The 21,920-nt window shown below is 43.5% G+C and overlaps 1 protein-coding gene across 2 annotated transcripts in view; it reads right to left on the reverse strand.

Moving 5' to 3' along the window:
* KIF13B (kinesin family member 13B) overlaps positions 1-21,920 on the reverse strand; it is a 154,317-nt gene that overhangs the window by 128,810 nt on the left and 3,587 nt on the right. For both annotated transcript variants that reach the window (XM_084767180.1, XM_084767179.1), the window contains exon 2: positions 7,680-7,773. In XM_084767180.1, the coding sequence (XP_084623306.1) occupies positions 7,680-7,773 (94 nt within the window). The remainder of the gene's footprint in view (positions 1-7,679; positions 7,774-21,920) is intronic.

Raw genomic sequence — 21,920 nt, forward strand, 5'->3', positions numbered from 1 at the left:
CTCACTGCTCTAGAGTGTAAACCATACGAATACAGAGGAGGTAAAAAAAAAAAAATTACATTTCAGGCAACTATGTCTGGATCGATGATTAAATATATGCACTATCTATTAGTACATATCGTGCGGAAACCTGTATGTGTGTCTGATGGTTGCCAACTTGACTGGAACTGAAACCAATGGCTAAGAGATAAGAGATAAGCCATTAGACAAACGTGTACGGGACTTTCTTTTCTCTTTCTTAAAGTGTATCTATTGGAGAAATGGGACTCCAATACCACAGCATGTGTATGGAGGTAAGAAGACACCTTGTGGGAATAAGTTCTTTCATGTTGAGTCCTTGAAATGGAACTCATCGGGCTTGGAAGCAGGTGCCTTTACCCAGTAAGCTATCTCAGCAGTCCTGTGAGGGGTTTTCTTGAACAGGTTATTCCAAGTGGGAAAATCCAGCCTAAATGTGGTGTCACCTTCCAGTGGCAGACAAATAAGGAGAGGTATGAGGAGAAAGGTTGAGCAGTCACCAAGTTCTGGGCCTCAGCAGCATGGAGGCAGCTGGACCACCTGCTTGTCCGCCATGTGAGCCAAATGACCAATCCCCTTTCAAAATGCCTCAGACTAATGCAGTGTGTACATACACAAGTATGTGAAACACAAGCCTCTATTCAAGTAAAATCTAAACATTAGAGTAGAAATTAAACAACCAAATGAAAGGCAACCACTAGGTTCTTTTTCTTTTTTTGGGGGGGAGGGTGGTTTGTTGTTGGTTTTGTTGTTGTTGCTTTGGTTTTTCAAGACAGGGTTTCTTCTCTGTGTAGCCTTGGCTGTCCTGGACTCACTTTGTAGACCAGGCTAGCCTGGAACTCACAGTAATCCACTTGCCTCTGCCTCCTGAGTACTGGAATTAAAGGCATGCACCACCATGCCCAACTGTCACTAGGTTCTTAAGAGTTTGTAAAAGTACTAAATCCCAGGTCGGGCAGTTGGTGGTTCACCCCTTAGATCCCAGCACTGGGCAGGCTAGGATCACTCTGAGTTCGAGGCCAGACTGGTCTACACAGTGAGTTCCAGGAGAGCCAGGGCTACACAAAGAAACCTTGTCTTGAAAAACAAAACAAAAAACAAAAACAAAATAAAATTGCTAAATCCCTAAAACAGAAGTGTCCCTTGTGGTTTAAGGGTTCCTGGACATCTCCCAAGGGTCTGGAGGTCAAAATTATTTTCATAATAATGTTAAGGTACTGGCCCTTTAACTGTGCCAACATAAAAGCCAGCAGTGGCAGAGCTAAGGAAGAAGCATCAGGAATCGGGTGAGTTCCAAAGCTGGCACCTTAGAACAGTGATCCTAATAGTTGTGTTTCTTCGCCATTACACACCCACAGCCAATAAAGAAAGGGAGCTTCTTAGCCTTGATGAAGTACAGTGTTCACTGAGTTCACCCCCGACTCCTTGTTAGCATTAAGCTGGTGGAACAGAAAGGACAAAGCACTTGATTGCAGAACAAAGTACGAAACCCACTATGGAAGCTGAGGGTTGAACCTTCTCAGAGTGCAGTTGTTACTAGACATGGTGACAATTCCTGTATGACGATGAGCGTCAACAGTGATAACACATGAAGCAGAGGCTGCCACTTTCCATGAGAAGCCACCCTCGGGCACTCAAGAAGCAAAGGTGTCCAAGAAACCTACTCACCTACCATGGTCACAGACACTAGGAATTAAAATGTCTAAGGATGTTTCAGCTACTTCGGAATGGAGCACGCTACATCATGTTATAATTAGTTATAGTGCAGTGCTCCAAAACATGGAGGGCAAGTGTTAAGACAGGCTATCTTCCTGTGTAGTCCTAACTGGCCTAGAACTTGCTATGGAGACCAGGCTAACCCTGAACTCACACTAAGCCCATGTTCTATGCTGACAGGTATGTAACAACACATCTGGTATCTAAAATGCTAAGTTAAATTACACACTGAAATTGTTACTAGTTGAAAAAAAAATCTACACAAGGTAAGGAATCAGTCATTCGTTAGTCCCCAGATGATTCATAATTATGTCGCTGATAAAGATTTGGAAAGCCCCAAGGATGAGTCTAGAAAATTCAACTGGTTCCAGATAGGAAGATAATCTCAAAACAACATTTGATTGGAATAAGCACATTGAGTCTGCATGAAAAAAAAATATAGTCTCCAGTGGGTACTCTGTATAATCACATTAGAAAGGGGAATACAGTAGATACAAGTATTTAACTCAATTATCTACCTCTTAATGTTGGTAAATAAGAGGAAGTTATTTCTGTATGTGATGAAATGTTCCTCTGTTCATGAGCAATGATTTGAGCTGCTTTCCCAAATCAGTTGATGCTAACAGGGATTAATATCCCATCCACTGCAAATACAAAATCAAAGATCCTGTGTTGTTGTGTGTGTGTGTGCATATGTACGTGCACACATGCATATGGAGGCCAAAGAACAACCTCAGGTGCCATTTGTGAGATACTGTCCACCTTGTATCTGACCTAGAGTTTGACAAGCCCAGCGATCTTCCCATCACTGCCTCCCCAGTTCTGGGATTGCCAATGTGTGGCACCACTCCTAGCTTTTTTATGTGGATCCTTAGGACTAAATTCAGGCCTTCATGACTACATAGCAAGCACTCTACCAAGAGCTCACTCTTCTTACCAGGGCAGCTGTCTTTTTAAGAGAAGGCAAATTAGTCATTAAGTGTCCAATCAACATGGGAAAACTCAATAAAGTTTTCAGGTTCTAGGCCAGTGAAATGACTCAGTGGATAAAAGCACTTATTGAGAAGCCTGATGACCTGGTTGTGATCCTCTGACCCCCCTGTAAAGGTGGAAGGAGAGAACCAACTCCACAAAGTTTATCCTTACTACAAACTCACAGACACGCAGAGAGGCAGACATATACACACAGACACAGAGACAGACACCATATACACACTGAGACACACACAGAGACAAACACAGACACACACATACACAAACAGGGTTTTTTTTTCCTAAGATTTGTTTATTATTCTTATCTGTATATGAGTATACTTTTGTGAGCTCATGTGTATGCAGGAGTCCTTGGAGCCAAAGATAAGGTCAGAATCCCTGAACTGAACCATGTGTAGTTGTGATCCATCCTAGTGCTAGAAATAAATCCTGGGTCCTCTACAGGAGCAGGGAGCCCCACTGAGACATCTCTTGAGCCCTAGTTATTTTTAATTCTAAATTTCTGACCATGAAAGGCTGAAATTTTCTAGAACCTAGGTAACCATAAGATACTTAAGTACTAAACTAAATATATGTCGATTTTTAAGTATTTCCAGCCTTCATTGAGCTCTATTACAGCACACTGAATACAGCATGGATTTCAACATGAATGCAGTATAAACGCAGTAACAGCAATACCAAGAGTGACAGTTGACATTCCTTTTTTTGTTTTGTTTCGGCTTGGTTTTTTTTTTTGTTTTTCGAGATAGGGGTTCTCTTGTAGTCCTGGCTGTTCCAGAACTCACTCTTTAGATCAGGCTGGCCTCGAACTCACAGAGATCCTCCTGACTCTGCCTCCACGAGTGCTGGGATTAAAGGCGTGCTCCACTATGCTCGGCTTGACAGTTGACATTTCTAGAGGGTTCACTGTGCACCTGGAACTTACTATGAAACCCAGAGGAGGCCCTGAACTCACTATGTAGTCCAGGCTGGCAATCCTCTTGCCTGCCTCAGCCCCCGAAGTGCTGGGAATACTGATGTGAACACTTCCATATTCACTGAAAACCCCTCATTTTCTAGTTGTAAGCATAGATTCTGTGACGCTGACATTCATTACTCTGCAAGATAATTAATCTCATTAATAAAAGTTTAAGGTGGGACAGAGAGATGTCTTAGTGGTTAACAGCATTGCTGCTCTTCTAGAGGACTAGCCTTCAACTCCTAGTACCCACATGGGGTGGCTCACAGCAACTTGTAACGCCAGCTTAGGGTCTGACACTCTCTTCTGGTCTCAACAGGCACCCATACACATGTGGCACACACAAACATGCATACAAAAATAAAAATAAATCTTTAAGAAAAAATATTAGTACTCAAAATTAAATTTTAACCATTAATTTGTTTGTTTGTGTGTTTGTTTTGAGACAGGACTTCTCTGTGTAGCCTTGGCTGTCCTGGACTCATTTTGTAGACCAGGCTGGCCTTGAACTCACAGTGATCCACCTGCCTCTGCCTCCAGAGTGCTGGGATTAAACTTTAACCTCTTAATTTATAATTTCCTTCCTATTTCTTTTCACATTTATTAAGCTAGCATATGCAACTGACTACTACATTCTAAATTCCTTTTTCTCTTTTCAACCTGATATTATGAAAGAAAGCCAGCCAGCCAGCTATGGTAGAACAGGAGGGTCACTACAAGTTCAAGGCCAGCCTGGTCTAGCTATCCAGGTCAGGAATAGTGAGCTCCTGAGGAAGGAAGGGAGGGAGGGTGAGGCCTCATCAAGTAGTCTTTTACACACTAGCAATGTTCTGTTTCTTTTTTTAATTTTTACAATGGGTGAAAGGTCAGGGACACCTTTCAGGAGTCAGCTCTCTTCTTCCACTGTGGGTGTTAGATCACCAGGCTTAGTGGCAAGCACTTTCACTGGCTGAGCAATCTACTGGTTCTTAGAGGGCTGGACACCACTTTAAAGTTCAAATGAACCAAGGGTACAAGAAGTCACGTTGCATGACTTTGAGATGTTTGAGAAGAGAGAGGAAGAGCATTGATAAGAATGTCTCACAAGGGGCTGGAGAGATGGCTCAGAAGTTAAGAACTAGTCTGTTCTTTCAAAGGTTCTGAGTTCAATTCCCAGCAACCACATGGTGGCTCACAACCATCTATAATGAAATCTGATGCCTCTTCTGGTGTGCAGGCATAATACTGTATAAATAATAAATAAATCTTTTTTTAAATTTAGAAGAAAAAAAGAGTTCTGTATGCTCCATGTTCAGTCACCTTCTCAGGCAGCTACATCCCACAATCTGACAAACTGCACCAAAATACAATGGCCATATCTACCTGTCCCCATACCAACTCTATCCTCAGAACCTAAGGCTTCAGAGCTGAAAGGTTTGCCTTCTCTAGGGTAAGAGGACCTGCCACCAAGCCAGTGACCTGCAGTCGATCCCTGGAAACCACGTGGAAGTAGGAGAGAACCAACTCCAGCTGGTTGTTGACTTTTGATCTCCATGTGCATGCACCTCACACACACACACACACACACACATACACACACACACACAAAATATATACATACATACATACATGTGCAATAGGCGATAGAGTCTTACACTAGCCTTGGGCAAGCAAATGTGACAGAACTGATCTGTATGACCCACACAATGGATGTACTTCCTCCTGGCCTGGTCTCCTTTGGGACACTCATCTTGGAAACCGTCACCACATTATGAACTGCTGTCCTGCACACATCCTCAGAGGCACCTCCATTCAACAAAGGATATGAACTACCAGGCCCAATGACCAAGCCCCTTCCAGGTGATTCCAAACCCCCCTATGTTCAAGTCTTCCAGCCAGATCCCACATAACTTGGAGGAGAGCAAGCCTTCCCACTGTGCCCGACTGGTCTCCTGAGCCACAAAGCAAAACTGACGACTGCTGTTGAAGCTGCTGCACTTGGAGGTAATTCATACAGTAACAACAGATAACAGAAGCACTTGATGAACAAGGAGCAAGGGTGGGTTGCTATGATTTCAGGAGGCAAAGCCAAAATTAAGAGCACAGTCACTGCATTCAGATTTATGCAGATGTACTCATGGGTCCAAATAAGACACCTGCACTGCAAGTCCCAGAAATAAAAACACCCAAAACAATGCCTCACAGAGTGATGGTGCATTTTACCAGCCAGCTTGAAATCCCAACAGCTTGGCAGCCCAGGCTAGCCTCCAACACTCTATGAGCCCAAAGACAACCTTAAATTTCTGATCCTTTTGACTCCATCTCCTGAGTGCTAGAATTATAGGTGTCCCATGCCCTATTTATATGGTACCAGGCATTCACACAGGGCCCTGTGTGTGCAAGGCAAGCACTCTGACAATGAGCTACAGCCCGGATTCCCAGTATCATGTTTTATACAACTACACCCTTATCATGCCAATAACAATGTAACCTGGTACGCTGGGCTTGGTGGTGCACATCTTGAATCCCAGCACTCAGGAGGCACAGGCAGGAGGATCTCTGTGCCTTCCTTGGAGGCCAGGCTGGTCTACAAAGTGAGTCCAGGAAGGCCAAGGCTACACAGAGAAACCCTGTCTCCAAGAAAACAAAAAACAAAAAAACAATGTAACCTATAATCCTTATGGGTGATACTTAAGAAATATCTAGACCAGGCCTGGGGGCGCATGCCTCTTTAATCCCAGCACTCGGGAGGCAGAGGCAGGCAGATCGCTGTGAGTTCAAGGCCAGCCTGCTCTACAAAGTGAGTCTAGGGTGAGTCTAGGACAGCCAAGGCTACACAGGGAAATCCTATCTCGAAAAACTTAAAGAAGAAGAAGGAGAAGGAGAAGGAGGAGAAGGAGAAGAAGAAGAAAAGAAAGAAAGAAAGAAAGAAATATCTCCATCATCAGCAACAATAAGCATTTGTAGAACATTTTACAAATGTTCGACCAAACACTAACAACTACAAAACAAGGCCTTAAGAGGAAAAACAAACAAAACAAAAAATAACTAGCTACACTAACAGCTATGGAAGGAGTCAATTCAGAATCTCTGACCCAAGTCCAGCACTCATTAGAAGTCAAATCTAAAGACCACCATGAAGTGCCATAGCCACACTCTCACAATATTTATGGAGTGTCTACTTTGCATGAGGCAACAAAGCAGAAAGTCTCCCTATCCTGATTTCTCCAAGTCCAGGTCAGCACAAAAGCATCCCCATACAGATGATCACGTAAAAGCCTTCTTTCCCACTTCACCCCAATTCACCTCCTGCTAATTCTCAAAAACTACAAACCAGAGACAGATGTGGTGGCATACATCTATTCCTAGCAACAGGAGACTGGCAGCCTGGGATATAATGTAGATCTCCTTGTCTGCTTCTGGGGGTTTCTAAAATCTGAGCCCAGCTTAGGTAATCTAATTAAGTTCATGCCAAGTTTTTTTTTTTTAGAAAAACATAATTAATCTCATCGTTCTTTCCCAGTTCACTCCTTCCCTCTTTCCCTTTTGCTCATACATTCACCCAGATCCACAAGTGACGCTGAAATGTCCATCCGTAGCCTGCAAGAATCAGGTGTCCCTCAAAGAGTTAAAATGCACAATAACTAGGGTAGGTGGTCTCCCACCCGCCTGGACTGAGACACCCTCTGAGGGCTGCAGGGAAGGCAGCACTTGGAGCTGCCTAAGTGAACATCACCTGGGTAAGAATTCAGTGCACATGCTGCCTTTCTGCCCTCTTCTGCTGCCCACCTTCTTGAAGTCTGCTTCAGACACGTCAGCCCTTAAGTGCCCACACGTCACTGAGTTTCCACTGCCCTTCAGGCTCTGTCTGCAACACTCCTGACATTCCCTCACTCTCCATCTTCAACCTGGGGACAGCCTCCTGGTAGGCAGCCACGTGCCTATAGGGAGTACCCCCGGTTTGTCCAGTAGCCACTGATCATTTCAGTGAACATGATATCGCTTCATAACTTACCGGGCATCTCCTTTGGAAAGATTTGTATTTACAGGATTCAGAATAACTTTGTTTGCTTCAACATCCACCACACATTTGGTATGTAAGTCAATTTCTGTAGGAAAAAAGAAAAGAAAATCCATCACGTTTAAGAAACGAATGATGGCCAAGTGTGGTGGAGCACACCTTTAATTCCAGCACTTGAGAGGCAGAGGCAAGCAGATTCACTATGAGTTCAAGGCCAGCCCAGTCTACCAAGAGAGTCCAGGACTGCCAGAGCTGTTACACAGAAAAACCCTGTCTCAAAAAACCAAAAAAAAAAAAAAAAAAAAAAAAAAGAAAGAAAAGAAAAGAAAAAAAGGAAATGAAATGAATGATTTGGGGGAAGTATTTAACAGAAATCACAGTCTTCTGTCAGAAATATACTAAGACTAGAAGGCGGCCAGGCGTGGTAGCGCACGCCTTTAATCCCAGCACTCCAGAGGCAGAGGCAGGCGGTCTCTGTGAGTTCAAGGCCAGCCTGGTCTACAAAAGAGTCCAGGATAGTTAGGACTGTTACACAGAGAAACCCTGTCTCAAAAAATATATAATAATAATAATAATAATAATAATAATAATAATAATAATAATAATAATAATAATAATAATAATAGAAGGGAATGTTCTCAGGTTAATCAAGTTAACATCATACTTGATGGTGAGGCACTAGACGGCTTAACCTCCAACAAGAACAAGGATGTTTACTGCTCAAATTCTACTCAACACTGGACTAAATAAAAAGTCCAGTCAAGACAGTCAGGCAAGAAAAATCAATACCATAATCCAGACTGGGAAGGAAGGAAAGTTTGAATTCTCTATTTGTAGATGACCCCGCTTTGTGTGCAGAAAAGTCCTATAGGTCCACTAAAAGGCGGGACGTGGTGGCACACACATTTAATCCCAGCACTCGGGAGGCAGAGGCGGGCAGATCGCTGTGAGTTCGAGGCCAGCCTGGTCTACAAAGTGAGTCCAGGATGGCTAAGATAACAGAGAAACCCGGTCTCAAAAAATAAAAAATAAAAAATAAATTAAAAAAAGAAAGAAAGAAAAGAAAAGAAAAAGAAAAAAAGAGAACTGTGTGTATACATAATATACTTTTAAACATAGAAGCCTAAGTTGTATTTCTATACACAAGCAATGGAAATAAGAAAAAAAAATTTTTTTTGGTTTTTGGTTTTGCTTTTTGAGACAGGGTTCCTCTGTGTAGCTGTGACTATCCTGGAGTTTCTTTGTAGACCATGGTGGCCTCGAACTCACAGCAATACCCTTGCCTCTCTGCCTCCCGAGTGCTAGGATTAAAGGCATGTGCCACCATGCCCAGCTACAGAAAATGAATTTTTTAAATGCACTTAAAATAGCATCAAAAATTTTAACTAGGAATAAATTGTAAAGAAATGCAGTATTTGTATACGGAAAACTCCAAAACACAGCTGAAAAGTTTTAACTTAAATAAATGGAAGGACATTCTATGTTCACAAACAAAATCTTCACACTGCTAAGACAGAAATAACTCCCCAAGCACAAGGTTCACAGCAGGGACTGGGGCTATAGCTCAGTGCGGAGATCTTAGGAAGCTCTGCGTTAGATCCCTAGATCCTCAGCAACATGAGCAGGGGTGGGGTCTGACAGAGAACAGATCACACCGAGAACTGAAGAAAAAAAAGTTTGCCAATGGCATCCATATACTAAGGGAACTGAATTAGAATATATAGAGAACTGTTAGCTGCACATGGAGGTGCAGGCCCATAATCCAGCACTTAGGCAGAAAGGAATTCATCAGACAACCCTCAGATATATAGGGATGGAAAGCAGACTAGGCTAGAAGAAATATTGTCTCAAACAACAACAGCAATGTCATACACTTCAATAATAAAAATTATGAATAAGGCTGGCCATGGTGGTATACACATATAATCCCAACACTTGGGGAAGCAGAGGCAGGTGGATCTCTGTGAGTTTGAGGGCAGCCTGGCCTACAAAAAGAGTCCAAATCAGCCAAGGATACACAGAGAAGACCTGTCTCGAAATACACACACACACACACACACACACACACACACACACAGAGTGAATAATCCAATTTTCAACTGGGCAAAGTATCAGAATAGACATCTCTCAAAATGGGTACAAAAATGCCCAATGAGCACAGGAAGACATGCAGCATCACTAGACACCACAAAGAGGCAAAGCGAACCACAATGATGTGCCCCTCACACCCACTCAGAGAGCAACAATCAACAAGACAGAAAGAAAGGTTGGCAAGGATGTGCAGAAGGCACATGACTGGCATGAAGTGAGGCAGTCGCTTGGGAAAACAGTTCAACAGCTCCTAAAAGGACTAAACAGAGTCACCATACAACCCAGCAACTCTACTCCTGGAGAAACACAGAAACCTGCACCCACACAAAAATAACTATACCAAATATTCATAGCAGTATATTTTGCATAAAATAGATTAAGAAACAACCTTAAAATCCATCAAGCAAAATACAGATAATGTGAATTGTCACAGAATGGAACATTATTCAATAATTAAAATGAATGGGGCCAGTGAGACGGCTCAACAGGAAAAGGGCTTGATGGGCAAGCCTGATGACCTGCATTCCACCCTTGGAACATCCCACAGTGGAAGGAAAGAACTCCACAAAGGTGTCCTCTGATCTCCACATATGAAGGTTAGTACACACAACAATTAAGTTTTAAAGTAATAAAATAAATGAACTACTGATATAAGCCACTACTTGGCTAGGGCTTACATTGAGTTAAAAAAGGAAAAAAAGAAAGAAACAAAGAAACAAAGAAAGAAAAATACAGTCAAAGGCCAATGAGATGGCTCAATAGACAAAGGTACTTACAAGGCATGCAAGCTTGCCATCTGGGTCCCATCCCTGTTAGCCATGTAAAGGTGGAAGAGGAGAACCTGTCTGACCTCCACACATACACTATGACATGCACACACCTGCGCATACACACACACACATACACATCATATATACACACAACAATAATACAAAAATTTTAATAGACAGTCACAAAGGACCATATACTATGACATTCCACTCAGTCTAAACACGCAAGCGGAGAAACATGCACACAATAAGGAGATGAGGGTTGTCTGGTGCACAGAATGACTGCTGCGGGTCTAGTTTTCTTCTGAGGGTAACAATGTATTCCTGAGTGCACAGCTGGGCTAACTACAAACCACGACACTGGCTACATTGTAGGGATGAGAATTATGTCTGACCACAGCTGTTTAAAAAGAATAGTGTGCTGCATGCTTATGTTCTCTCATTTTTATATTCTTCTCTTTGCCTGACCCAAAGAATGAAACTGTTCGTCGGCCTGCCTTATTCCCTCTGCCAAAAGATAAGCTCTCAGGAAAGGGGCTGTGCTCTGTGGACTCAGTTGTATTTCCCAAATAACCTTGGCCAAATGTCTGTGTCACATTTGTGATAAAGTATTTCCATGTCAGAGAAGCCAAGTGTTTACTCATTTTAACTTACATAACAAATGCAAAATAAGATAATTCCCTCCTTGGCTAGCACTAACTTAATTTTCACAAATCAACTATTCAATTTTTCTTCAGTTTTACTTAGATTGGAAAGATTAATTCCAAAAAAGGAGGTTTTGTTCTGTGGTGGCCAGTTAGCCTTGAAGTTTGCTTCCCATCCTTTCTGCTTCAGCCAGCTTTAGCCAGTCCCCAAAAGGAGACAAAGAAGGCCAGGCACTGAGGGACTTTTCAAGCACTTCCTTGCTTCTGTGGGTTGAGCTTGAGCTTGTTCAGCCAGGGAGATTTGCTAATAGGCTTGCCCAGCGGTGTCTGACCACACTGCATTAGCTGGCCCCTCACACAGATCTTTATTACACAAACACACCAGTAAAGCTCCGGAAACACTGACTCAGAACGTACAATCTCACCACCCACCACAAAGTCAGAGTAGCTTGAGTTTGCTAAGAATGCCTCCTGCCTACCTGCAAAACTGGGTTCTCCCTAAGAATGTACAACCAGAAAGGGTGTTGCTTTCGCCCAGGCTGGAATCAAACTCATAGATCCTCTTCCCTCAGTTTGTCATGTGCTGGGTTAGAGGTGTGTGCCTAAACCCCTAGCAAGCCCCATTCTCTAACTGCTTCTCTCTCTGAAGCGCAAGCATACACACGTGCGCACGCATACACACACACACACACACACACACACACACTCACACACCATATAGGTCATCAAATCCAATTAATAATTTGGAAGCATCAGATGGTATGATTAAGAAGTTGGAAACTATCATCATAAAGTATCACTTAGTAATTAAAACATTGAACATAGTGCCAGGCGATAGTGGTGCAAGCCTTTACTCTCGGCAGTTGGCAGAGGCAGGCGGATCTCTGTAAGTTTGAGTACAGCCTGGTCTACAAAGCGAGTCCAGGACAGCCAGGACTACAAGAGAAACCCTGTCTCAAAAAACAAAAACAAAAACAAACAAAAAAAAACCCAAAAACCCAACAACAACAAAATAAAACCACTGCACATAAATTCACTTTATCCTAAAGACATCAACATTTATAAATACTCCTACATGCCCCTCAAGCATGGGAACAGCTATCTGTACTTCTTTATTAGCTGAAGGATTTTTTGCTTATTTGTTTATTTTTTTGTTGTTGTTGTGGGAATGGTTTTCTTGAGACAGCATTCTATTCTGTAGTCCAGACAAGAACACAAAGCCATCCTCCTGTTTTGTGCCTCTGGAATTCTGGGATTACCAGAGTGAGATGACACACCCATAGCTCAGTATTTACCAAATAAAATTCCCACCCCAATTCCGTCAACTGGTGGGCAGATATTAAGAGAAGTTTTTCATGCGAGTGTTTAGAATGTGTCAGGGCTTACTGTCTAGAACACACCCCAAAAAAAGAAGTGAGGTCTGGAGGACTTGAAGGTTGGTTATCCAAAAAAGCATTTTAAGAGCGGGGAGAGATGGCTTAATGGGTGAAAGCACTTTACTCAGCGTGAGAATCTGGCTTTGACCCCCAACACTCACCTAAAAAGCCTAGCATATCTACAGCAAAATGGCAAGCTCTGAGTTCAGTGAAAGGCTGGATCTCAAAAATGAGGTGGAAGCCGGGCGTGGTGGCGCACGCCTTTAATCCCAGCACTCAGGAGGCAGAGGCGGGCGGATCGCTGTGAGTTCGAGGCCAGCTTGGTCTACAAAGTGAGTCCAGGATGGCCAAAGCTACACAGAGAAACCCTGTCTTGAAAAACCAAAAAAAAAAAAAAAAAAAAAAAAAAAAGAGGTGGAAAGCGACTGAGGAAGACGCCTGACATCGTCCTCTAGCCTCTACTTGTACACAACACTGACATACACATATGCATATATAACATAGTGGGGGCAGTGGCTATGTATAGCCTCTGTGAAAATAAAGCTACAGAGCTCATTCATAGCAGCATTATTCCTATTCTCCAAAAGTAAAAGAAACCCAAGAATCCATTACTTAAATGACTGGACAGACAACATGTGTATACACATACATACATGCACATACACACATTTCTATAGCCTTACACTCTCCATATGTAGCTGAGGCTGTCCATGAACTCCTGATCTTCCTGTCTCTGTTCCGAAGTGCTGGGATCACAGGTGTGCAATACCACACCACTTCAGGGATGAACCTTGAGGCTACCATGTTAAGTGAACCAAATGAAGTAGTCACCAAAGCAAAAGTACCGTAAGATTCCACTTACATAAGGCCCAAAGTCAGAGCCACAGAGATGGAAAGGAGAATGGTGGGTGCCAGGATCAACAGGATGGATAGAGAATTAAACAGTTAATAGTTACACAATTTCAGAGGTTTGGGGGGGCATAATGGGGGCTGAGCCAGGGTCTCATACTGTAGCCAAAAGACTTGCAGCAATCCCCCAGCCTCTATCCATGGCCTCTACCTCCCAAGTGATACATCGCCACACCTGCTTCTACAGTGTGAAAAGGTTCTGCTCATGGATGGTTGTGGTAGTAACTCAATGTGAAACATCTTTAATGCCTCGGACCAATACACTTAAGAAGGTTAAAACATTACCAAATACCCAACGTTACAATAAGCAACATGGGCATGTTTATTCCTAATGAAACCTAAAGAAACAAGACTGACACTTAGCCAGGAGTGATGGCACATGCCTTTAATCCCAGCACTCGGGAGGCAGAGGCTGGTGGATCGCTGTGAGTTCAAGGCAAGACTAGTCTACAAAGCAAGTCCAGGACAGCCAAGGCTTCACAGAGAGACCCTGTCTTGAAAAACCAAAACCAAAACAAAACAAAAAGATTAAGATTTAATTAACACTACATCTGACAAGCAATTAAAAACTTTTAGTGAGCCAGGTGTGGTGGCGCATGCCTTTTTAAGCCCAGCACTCGGGAGGCAGAGGCAGGCAGATCACCGTGAGTTCGAGGCCAGCCTGGTCTACAAAGAAGTCCAGGACAGCCAAGGTTACACAGAGAGACCCTGTCCCGAAGGGGGAAAAAAAAAACTTTCAGTGATACATTAAGTTTGTGCTATGACTAAGCAGACTTTATAATTCTGAGAACCAATTGATATACCTCTAAGCCTTTAAAAAGGGGGACAGGAAATGTACTTAGCATTAAAAAAGCCCCAAAACTATTACAGGTTAGTATCCCAAGTAGAAGGCCTTTCCATGGCAAATTATTCATAATATTAAATATCAACAGCTGACACCTCTGCTTATTCAGCCAGTGTATTAGTCACCCTGTAAGAGTGAGCAATCATTTGAAACAAGTCTTTCTTCAATGTACAAATCGGTGATGGCTCATACCCCAATGATGTCATATTAAAATACAAGCAGGACCTGGGACACTCCCCTTATATAGCTCATGTTCTGTTTGTGGAAATGGATCATTCACTTGTGAGTGAAGTGTCAGAGATGTCCATTTGGTAATCTACCTTTCTAATTTCCAAACCAGATTCCCACACTCAAATGCACAGACCCTCCCTCTTTATCAGTCACGTCACTAAAAAAGCTAGCCATAACACCTCTAGGAGTTACTTATGAGATTCACTTTTTAATTTTAAAGTCTGCAGGTAATGTGTGGTCCTGTTTTCAAGTCCTCTGTGTCACATGCCCAGCCCTTTATTTTATCTACACTACTTATGGAAATGGCTTATACTTTTTACTTGCAGATTTCTGAACCCTTCTTATTGTGGCCCAATGGGGAGTGGGGGGCACTGGTAATACATGTAAGGAAACTGGGAGCCAGCAAGATGCCTCAGAGGGTAAAGGCACCTGTCGCCTAGCCTGATGACCTCAGTCTGATCTCCAGGATACACATGATGGAAGAAGGGAACTGATTCCTACAAGTTATCCTCTGATCTTAACGTGTACTATGGAACAAACACTGCTCCCCTTTTTTTGTTGTTATTGGGGGGTTTTTTTGTTTGTTTTTTGGGTTTTGTTTTGTTTTGTTTTGAGACAGGGTTTCTCTGTGTAGCCTTGGCTGTCCTGGACTCATTCTGTAGACCAAGCTGGCCTCAAACTCACAGCTATCCGCCTGCCTCTGCCTCCCGAGTGCTGGGATTAAAGGCGTGTGCCACCACCACCTGGCTCATGTAATACTTATTAAGGAAAGCAAAATGGCCTTCCATATGTAAGACATATAAATACATATTAGAAGTAATCTCTACCTTTATATGTTAGTGAGTATCAAAATCTACTCAAGTAATAAATGATGGCAATGCAATTGAGCTCTACTATGGGTGAGCACTGAAAAGAGATGAAATAAAAAAGTGATGAGTTTAAGGGGAAGAGGGGCCAGTATGAAAAGTTACAATAATTGTATGTGACCTCCAAACACAAAATGTACACACTCAAAAACAAACAAACACATCTCAGGACTTGAAAATGAATGATTGAAACCCTCTAAAACAGGGCTGCAAGATCAACTCAATAACAGCACCAGCACAGCAGTGCAAGGCCCTGGGTACAAAACCTTTCACTCTGCCAAAGAAAGAAATGCACATACCACATGTATGTAGGCTACACATGTGAGCATCACTGGGAAGAAACAGGAATACAGAGTGATGTAAGTACCTTACAGCATAGTTTAACAATTTCTCAAAAGTTAGAACTGAGATAGACAGACAGACAGACAGACAGATATCCAGAGCAATTCCACTCCTGTGTATATGCAAAATAAATGAATATACAACCCATAGAAAAGCTTCTACACAAACTGGGCAAGGTGGCACAGCCTGTGATGTCAGCACCTGAAGAGGAGGGATGTAGAGATGAGGGTGGACCACATAAGGCCTGAATCAAAAAGCTGAACTTTATGCCAGGTGTGGTGGCATACACCTTTAATCCCAGCATCCTAGAGGCAGAGGTAGGCAGAATTCTCTAACTTCTAGGCCAGGCTGGTCTACAAAGTTAGTTCTAGGCAAGACAGATATACAGTGAATCTCCATCTCAGAAAAGGAAGAAAAGAAAAAAAGAAAGAAAATTAAACATATACTGAATGTTCATAGCAGCATGACTCATAATAGCCAAAAGGTGGGAACAAGCCAAGAGCCCATCAACTGGTCAATGAATAAACAAAACAAGGCACAATCAAGTATTATTCAGGCATAGAAAGAATGGAGTTTTGATTCATTCTATACAGCCCAGATAAGCTCTAAATTCATTATGCCAACTGAAGAAGTGTGTTCCATGTTGTATGACTCCACTTTTACGAAAGGCCGGGACAGGTAAATCTACAGAGATAAAAGGGATCGGGGAATGGGGAGTGACTGCTTCTTGGATGAAGCAACTGTTCTGGGAATGAACAGCAGTGATGCACGCCCCGCTCTGAGTGCCCTAAACACTGAAGGGTACAATTTTGGTACATAAACTTTTCTGATTTTTAAAAGGATGAGGGAGATCCAGGCATGGTGGCACACACCTGCACACTATTCAGGAGGCTACGGCAGCTAGGGCAAAGAAGAAGGATAAAGAGGGAAGGAGAGGGGAGGGGAAGAAACTTACAAAGTCCCTAACCCTACCACCCTCAATAGACATAAAATACTGTGGACTCTTGCAAATGCTTTAGGTTTCCTTTCAGACAGGATTTATTGTGTCCCAGGTGGCTGCCAAGGATGACTTTGAACTCCTCCTCCTGTAGGGGACTATAGGTGGATCCCACCACACCCATTTTATATGGTGCTGGGGGTGGAAGCCAGGCTCCATGCATGCTAAGCAAGCATTCTACCAAGAGAGCTCCAGCCACAGCCCTTCTCAAGCACATTTCAACATACTGTCTGATCGTTTCAGCTCACCAAATTCTTCTTACTGTCATTCTCATCACATTTTAATCTTGCCAAGAAAATGAAGCTCTCTGGGACCTTCCCATTAAGGAATTGTCCTCTTCCTCCTACACTTCAAAGCTTTCCCTCCCCATCGGCTTTCTGTGTGTAACTGGCCCAACCATCTCCCAGACTTTTAAGAAGAAATTAAATAAATAAGAAGCTGGCGGGGGGGGGGGGGGGGGGCGGCAGTGGGGCTGGAGAGATGGCTCAGAAGTTAAGAGCACTCTCTGCTCTTCCAAAGGTCCTAAGTTCAATTCTCAGCAACCACATGGTGGCTCACAACCATCTATAATGTAATCTGAGCCTTCTTCTGGTGTACAGGCACACATTCGGGCAGAATACTGTATAAATAATAAATAAATCTTTTTTTTTTTAATTAAAAAAAAAACAAGAGGCCGGGGAGGGGACTGGAGAGATGGTTCAGCACTTAAGAGCACTGACTGCTCTTTCAGAGGACCTAGGCTTAATTCCCAGCACCCACATGGCAGTATACAATTGTAACTCTAGGATCCAACACCTTTACACAGACATACACGCTGGCAAAACATCAATGTACATAAAATAAAAAAGTAAATAATTTCTTAAAAAGAGGCTGAAAAATTAAATTAAAATTTTAAAAAAGAGGCTGGAAAAGCCTGCTGCTACCGGTCTGGCCCACTAGACACCACTCCTTTGCCTTCCTGTCCCTGAGGAGCTAACAGAGTATTCATGTAGACTCACAGTCTCAATGTTGGCATGCCCACTTACTCCTCAGCACACTGCCTACACCCCATCACCAAATCTATTTAGGTGATGTTTTCTGAAAATTACCATAAACATCACTGGCCTCTCCTGTGACATCTGACTACAGGCCAATTCTTCTGGGATACATTTTTGTCTCCCTGATGTTACACAGCATTACTGTCATCTTGTTTTCTTGAGCCCCTTTTGGCCTCTGTGACCTCCTCCTTCACACAGGCCCTAACATAAACTCTCTCTTCTACAGTGATGACTCCAAGTCTTTACAGACTCTCAGTCCCTGAGTTTGAGACACTCTTACACAGCTGCCTCTGTGGGCAAGCATTAAGTTTCTTCCATAGCAGCTGCAACAGTTAACTCACAGGTGCAGAAACAGTGCCTACACATAACCGTTGACTCGAGTTGGCTAATTTCTCATCATCTAGACACCTCCCCTATAACCTGCCTGTCCTCTCCTACACTTCTTGGCTACAGCCACCAGCGTGCACCCGGCTATCTAAAGCAGACCTGAGAGGACTTTGTAGGCTCAGTGTTCTTCAGATGAACACCACCTGAACTCACTTCATTGTAGCATTCACTTAAGTCCTTCCACATCACCACTGTTGGGCTTGGAGGGAAGGAAGACAGCTGGTACTATTGATAGTGTGTTCTCAAACCCAAGCCCTATTGCTCTACACTGTGGCCTGATCATGAACTGGCCTGTGCCACCTGACTTACCCTCAGTTGCTTTGCTCAAAGAGCGTGCCTTGTGCCTGCATGTATTCTCATCGCTCAGGATACTCAGGTACAAGGACTGCTGTGGGTTTGAGGGCAGCCTACGCTGTACAGCGATACCCTGTACAGAGAGCATGCTTCTCAGAATGGCCAGCTTCCTCTGACCACCATCTATCTTCAGATCTGCCTAGCTCCTGTGAGGCCCAGCAAAGGCACCGGCTCTGATGGCAAGCCCCCAAAGTACTAGTTTAAGTATCCTACAAGGCAAAACCCCTTCTCTAAAATTATGACAGAAAAAAATTCTACAAAGACATTTCAAAGTTCGGTTTGAAGAATACAGTAAAACTGCGTATTTTTTTTAAACCTAGAAGTGAACCAGGTGTAGTGGTGGACACATTTAATTCCATCAGATGGGAGGCAAAGGCAGTCAGATCTCTGTGAGTTCAAGGTCTGGTCTACATAAGTACCAGGACAGCCAGGGCCATATATTAAGATTCTGTCCAAAACAAACAAACAAAAAAACAGAAATAGAACTGCACCAAGTGGTAGTGCATGCATGCCAGCACTCAGGAAGCAGAGGCAGGAAAATGGCAGCCACCCTGGACTACTTAGTGAGACTTTTGTCTTGAAGGGGGAAAAAGACCACACAAAAACAAAAACAAAACATGCTAGAACAATAATTAATTAAAAAACAAAAACATGCTGGGCATAGTGGCACATGCCTTTAATCCCAATACTCAGGAGGCAGAGGCAGGTGGATCTCTGTGAGTTCAAGCCCAGCCTGGTCTACAAAAGTGAGTCCAGGACAGCCAAGGCTACACAGAGAAACTCTGTCACGAAGAAAAACAAAAACAGTATACTCTGTATCTCACAATAGAAAGCCCTGGGACCAGCTAATGATAAAGCCACACACAACATGAAAGGCCCCAGGTTCTAGCCCCAGCAACAAACAGGAACTCAGCACAGCTACTGGCGTAGTCTTTGGAAGCTCACTCTCAGAGGGCCAGTAGGATGGCTCAGTCCACAAAGGTGCTTACTGCCAAACCTGACAGCCTGAGTTTGAGCCCCCAGAACTACACAGTGAATGGAGAGAATTAACTTCCACAAGTTGTCCGTAGCCTTCCACACATGCACACATTTTGGGTTCAAGCCCCAGAACTCCAGAGGAAAAACAGAAAAAGTAGTTACAGTTTCTCTTCACTCAATATGAACTGGAGAGGTTTGTGAGTATCAGTTTCTGGAGCTTCCTTCAGCTTGCGTGAGTGAAAGCCTGGCACCACTCAGTCACAGGTCTTCACACACTTCCCCATGAGGTACCGCTCATCTGCCAAGTTTTCCAGAGAACATGTCCTGCCATCAGTGATTAGAGATCAATAAATCTGTTTCCACTCGATAAATGCCTCAATTCATCTCCTTAAGTAATAGCTTTGTCAGTGGCTTCTACCACATTCAGAACTGAAGAAGTGGAAAAGTAAGGGATTAGTCAGGGCTTCAGGGAGGTCACAGGGAAATGGCAGCACAGGTTGTAATGAAGTTGTGTGTTACAGGCATGCACCTTCAGCAAAGGGCTCTGGTCCTCTGTATCCGAGCTTCAGTCCCTGGCCTGATGACAGGAAGAATGTTGTAATGGTTGGGGTGTCTCACTGGACATTGGCACATCAAGCAGATGTCAGCGAACAAGTACCTTCTGTTTCAGCAAACACTGTCAGAAATTTCCAGCCTCTGCCACCCAGGGCTCCACATTTGTCAGGCATCTTTCTGAAGAATCCAAAGCCTCCCTGTGGCCAGGCCCAAGGTCAAAACTGCCTTGCTTGCCCCCTCACTCCCTAGGGACCTCCTTCTATCTCTTCTGTGCAGGGCAGGGCCTTCTAAGTTTCCCATTTCTGAAGTTTCCCCATGTCTTCGGAATCCAGGCCACTTGAGGATGGCCAGCCTCCTCCGACTGCTTGTTCACCTGGTTTAATTCTTTTAAGTGGGTTTTAGACCTGCCCAGCTATGGCAAGGAATCAGTCAACTATCTAGTCTTCTGGCCTTGCCTTGTATCCCAGCAATCTCTCTGTGGCCACATGAAGTTCTACAAGTTTACAGAGAGCTTCCAGACCAGCCACCTGAGCTGACTTCTGGCCTAGCTGTCAGCAGCAGTCTCATGCTTCTCCTAGCCCCTTCCACCAGCCACACCCTGCAGAATCCTCCTTTGGGACAGGCCAATCTTGTCTCCGCTGCCTAAACAAACCCTGCTAATTCTTGCCTTTGTGCTTGGCTCCCAGGCCATACTTCCTCCTCAGAGAACCAGGCCTTCCTTCCCCTCCCACCCAGAGAAATCATAGGCCTCCTGCAAGGAATGTTTTGTAACTGAGAGCTGCCCTCCTCGGTGAGGTCTTCTCTAATCACCAGGCGTGCAGAAGTCTTTCACTCCTCTAAATTCCTACGTGACCCTGTCACTCACCTGGCACTTAATAAGCAGCAGTCGCTACACCTGTTTATCTTTTCGTCTTCTCTCCTCACATGACAGTCATTTCCTCATACAGAAACCATACAGCACACTTGAAGACACAGACAACACTGGGCAACACAAACAAGATCTTTGGCAAAATCCTCTCTACAGAAGCAACCCATTTCCTTTCCGGGCCTCTTCTAGCCCTGGCCCCTGCACTACACGGTTTCTATTCAGCAACAGCTACACTAATAGATTCATTGTTAGTCACACACTGGGGTTCAAGTTCTGTTCTCCCCATAACACGTTGTCTTGGCTGACACCCATTCCAATGCCTACGTCACGGTCCCTCCACTTCTCCACTCAGACCAGGACCTAAGGAAGTGCTGACGCTTCTGGACATCATTTCTTACTGTCTTTGTGTTTTACCTTTAAACGCTGCAGAATGCAAACGTTAAACTCACTGGAAATACCGTCTGAATACTTATCACATATGCTCAGAAATACCTGAGATAATCCCTTCTGGCTCAACTTCTAGCATAAGTTTCGGTTCCGTTCCCTTAGCAATGGTATTTTCCAAATACTTTATATTTCTCTTCCTGGCTAACCTTTCACATATTTTAAAATAGGCAACTCCTTGACTGAAGCTCCCATACAATCTAGTATGAGCTAGAAACCTGGCAAATAGTCAATATTCATTTACCTATTAGGTATTTTTTAACTACCCAGCTATATAAAATATCAAACTCCTGAAAAGGAGAATGAAAATGATGCTTACAAAACATTCAGAGAAGCTGAGGAGCTGGTCCGGTGATTATAAGCACTAGCTGCTTTAGCAGAGAAGCCATGGTTCAGTTCCCAGAACCCACATGGCAACGCACAACGCCTACAACTCAGCTCCAGAGGACCCAACCCTCTTCTGGCCTCTCTGGATACTGTACACATGTGGTACTCATACACATAAAACAAAAATAAAGACCTTTCAGATTATTTAATGATGC

Source organism: Acomys minous (genome assembly GCF_964271855.1).
Source record: "Acomys minous genome assembly, chromosome: 18".
Taxonomy (NCBI): Eukaryota; Metazoa; Chordata; class Mammalia; order Rodentia; family Muridae; genus Acomys; species Acomys minous.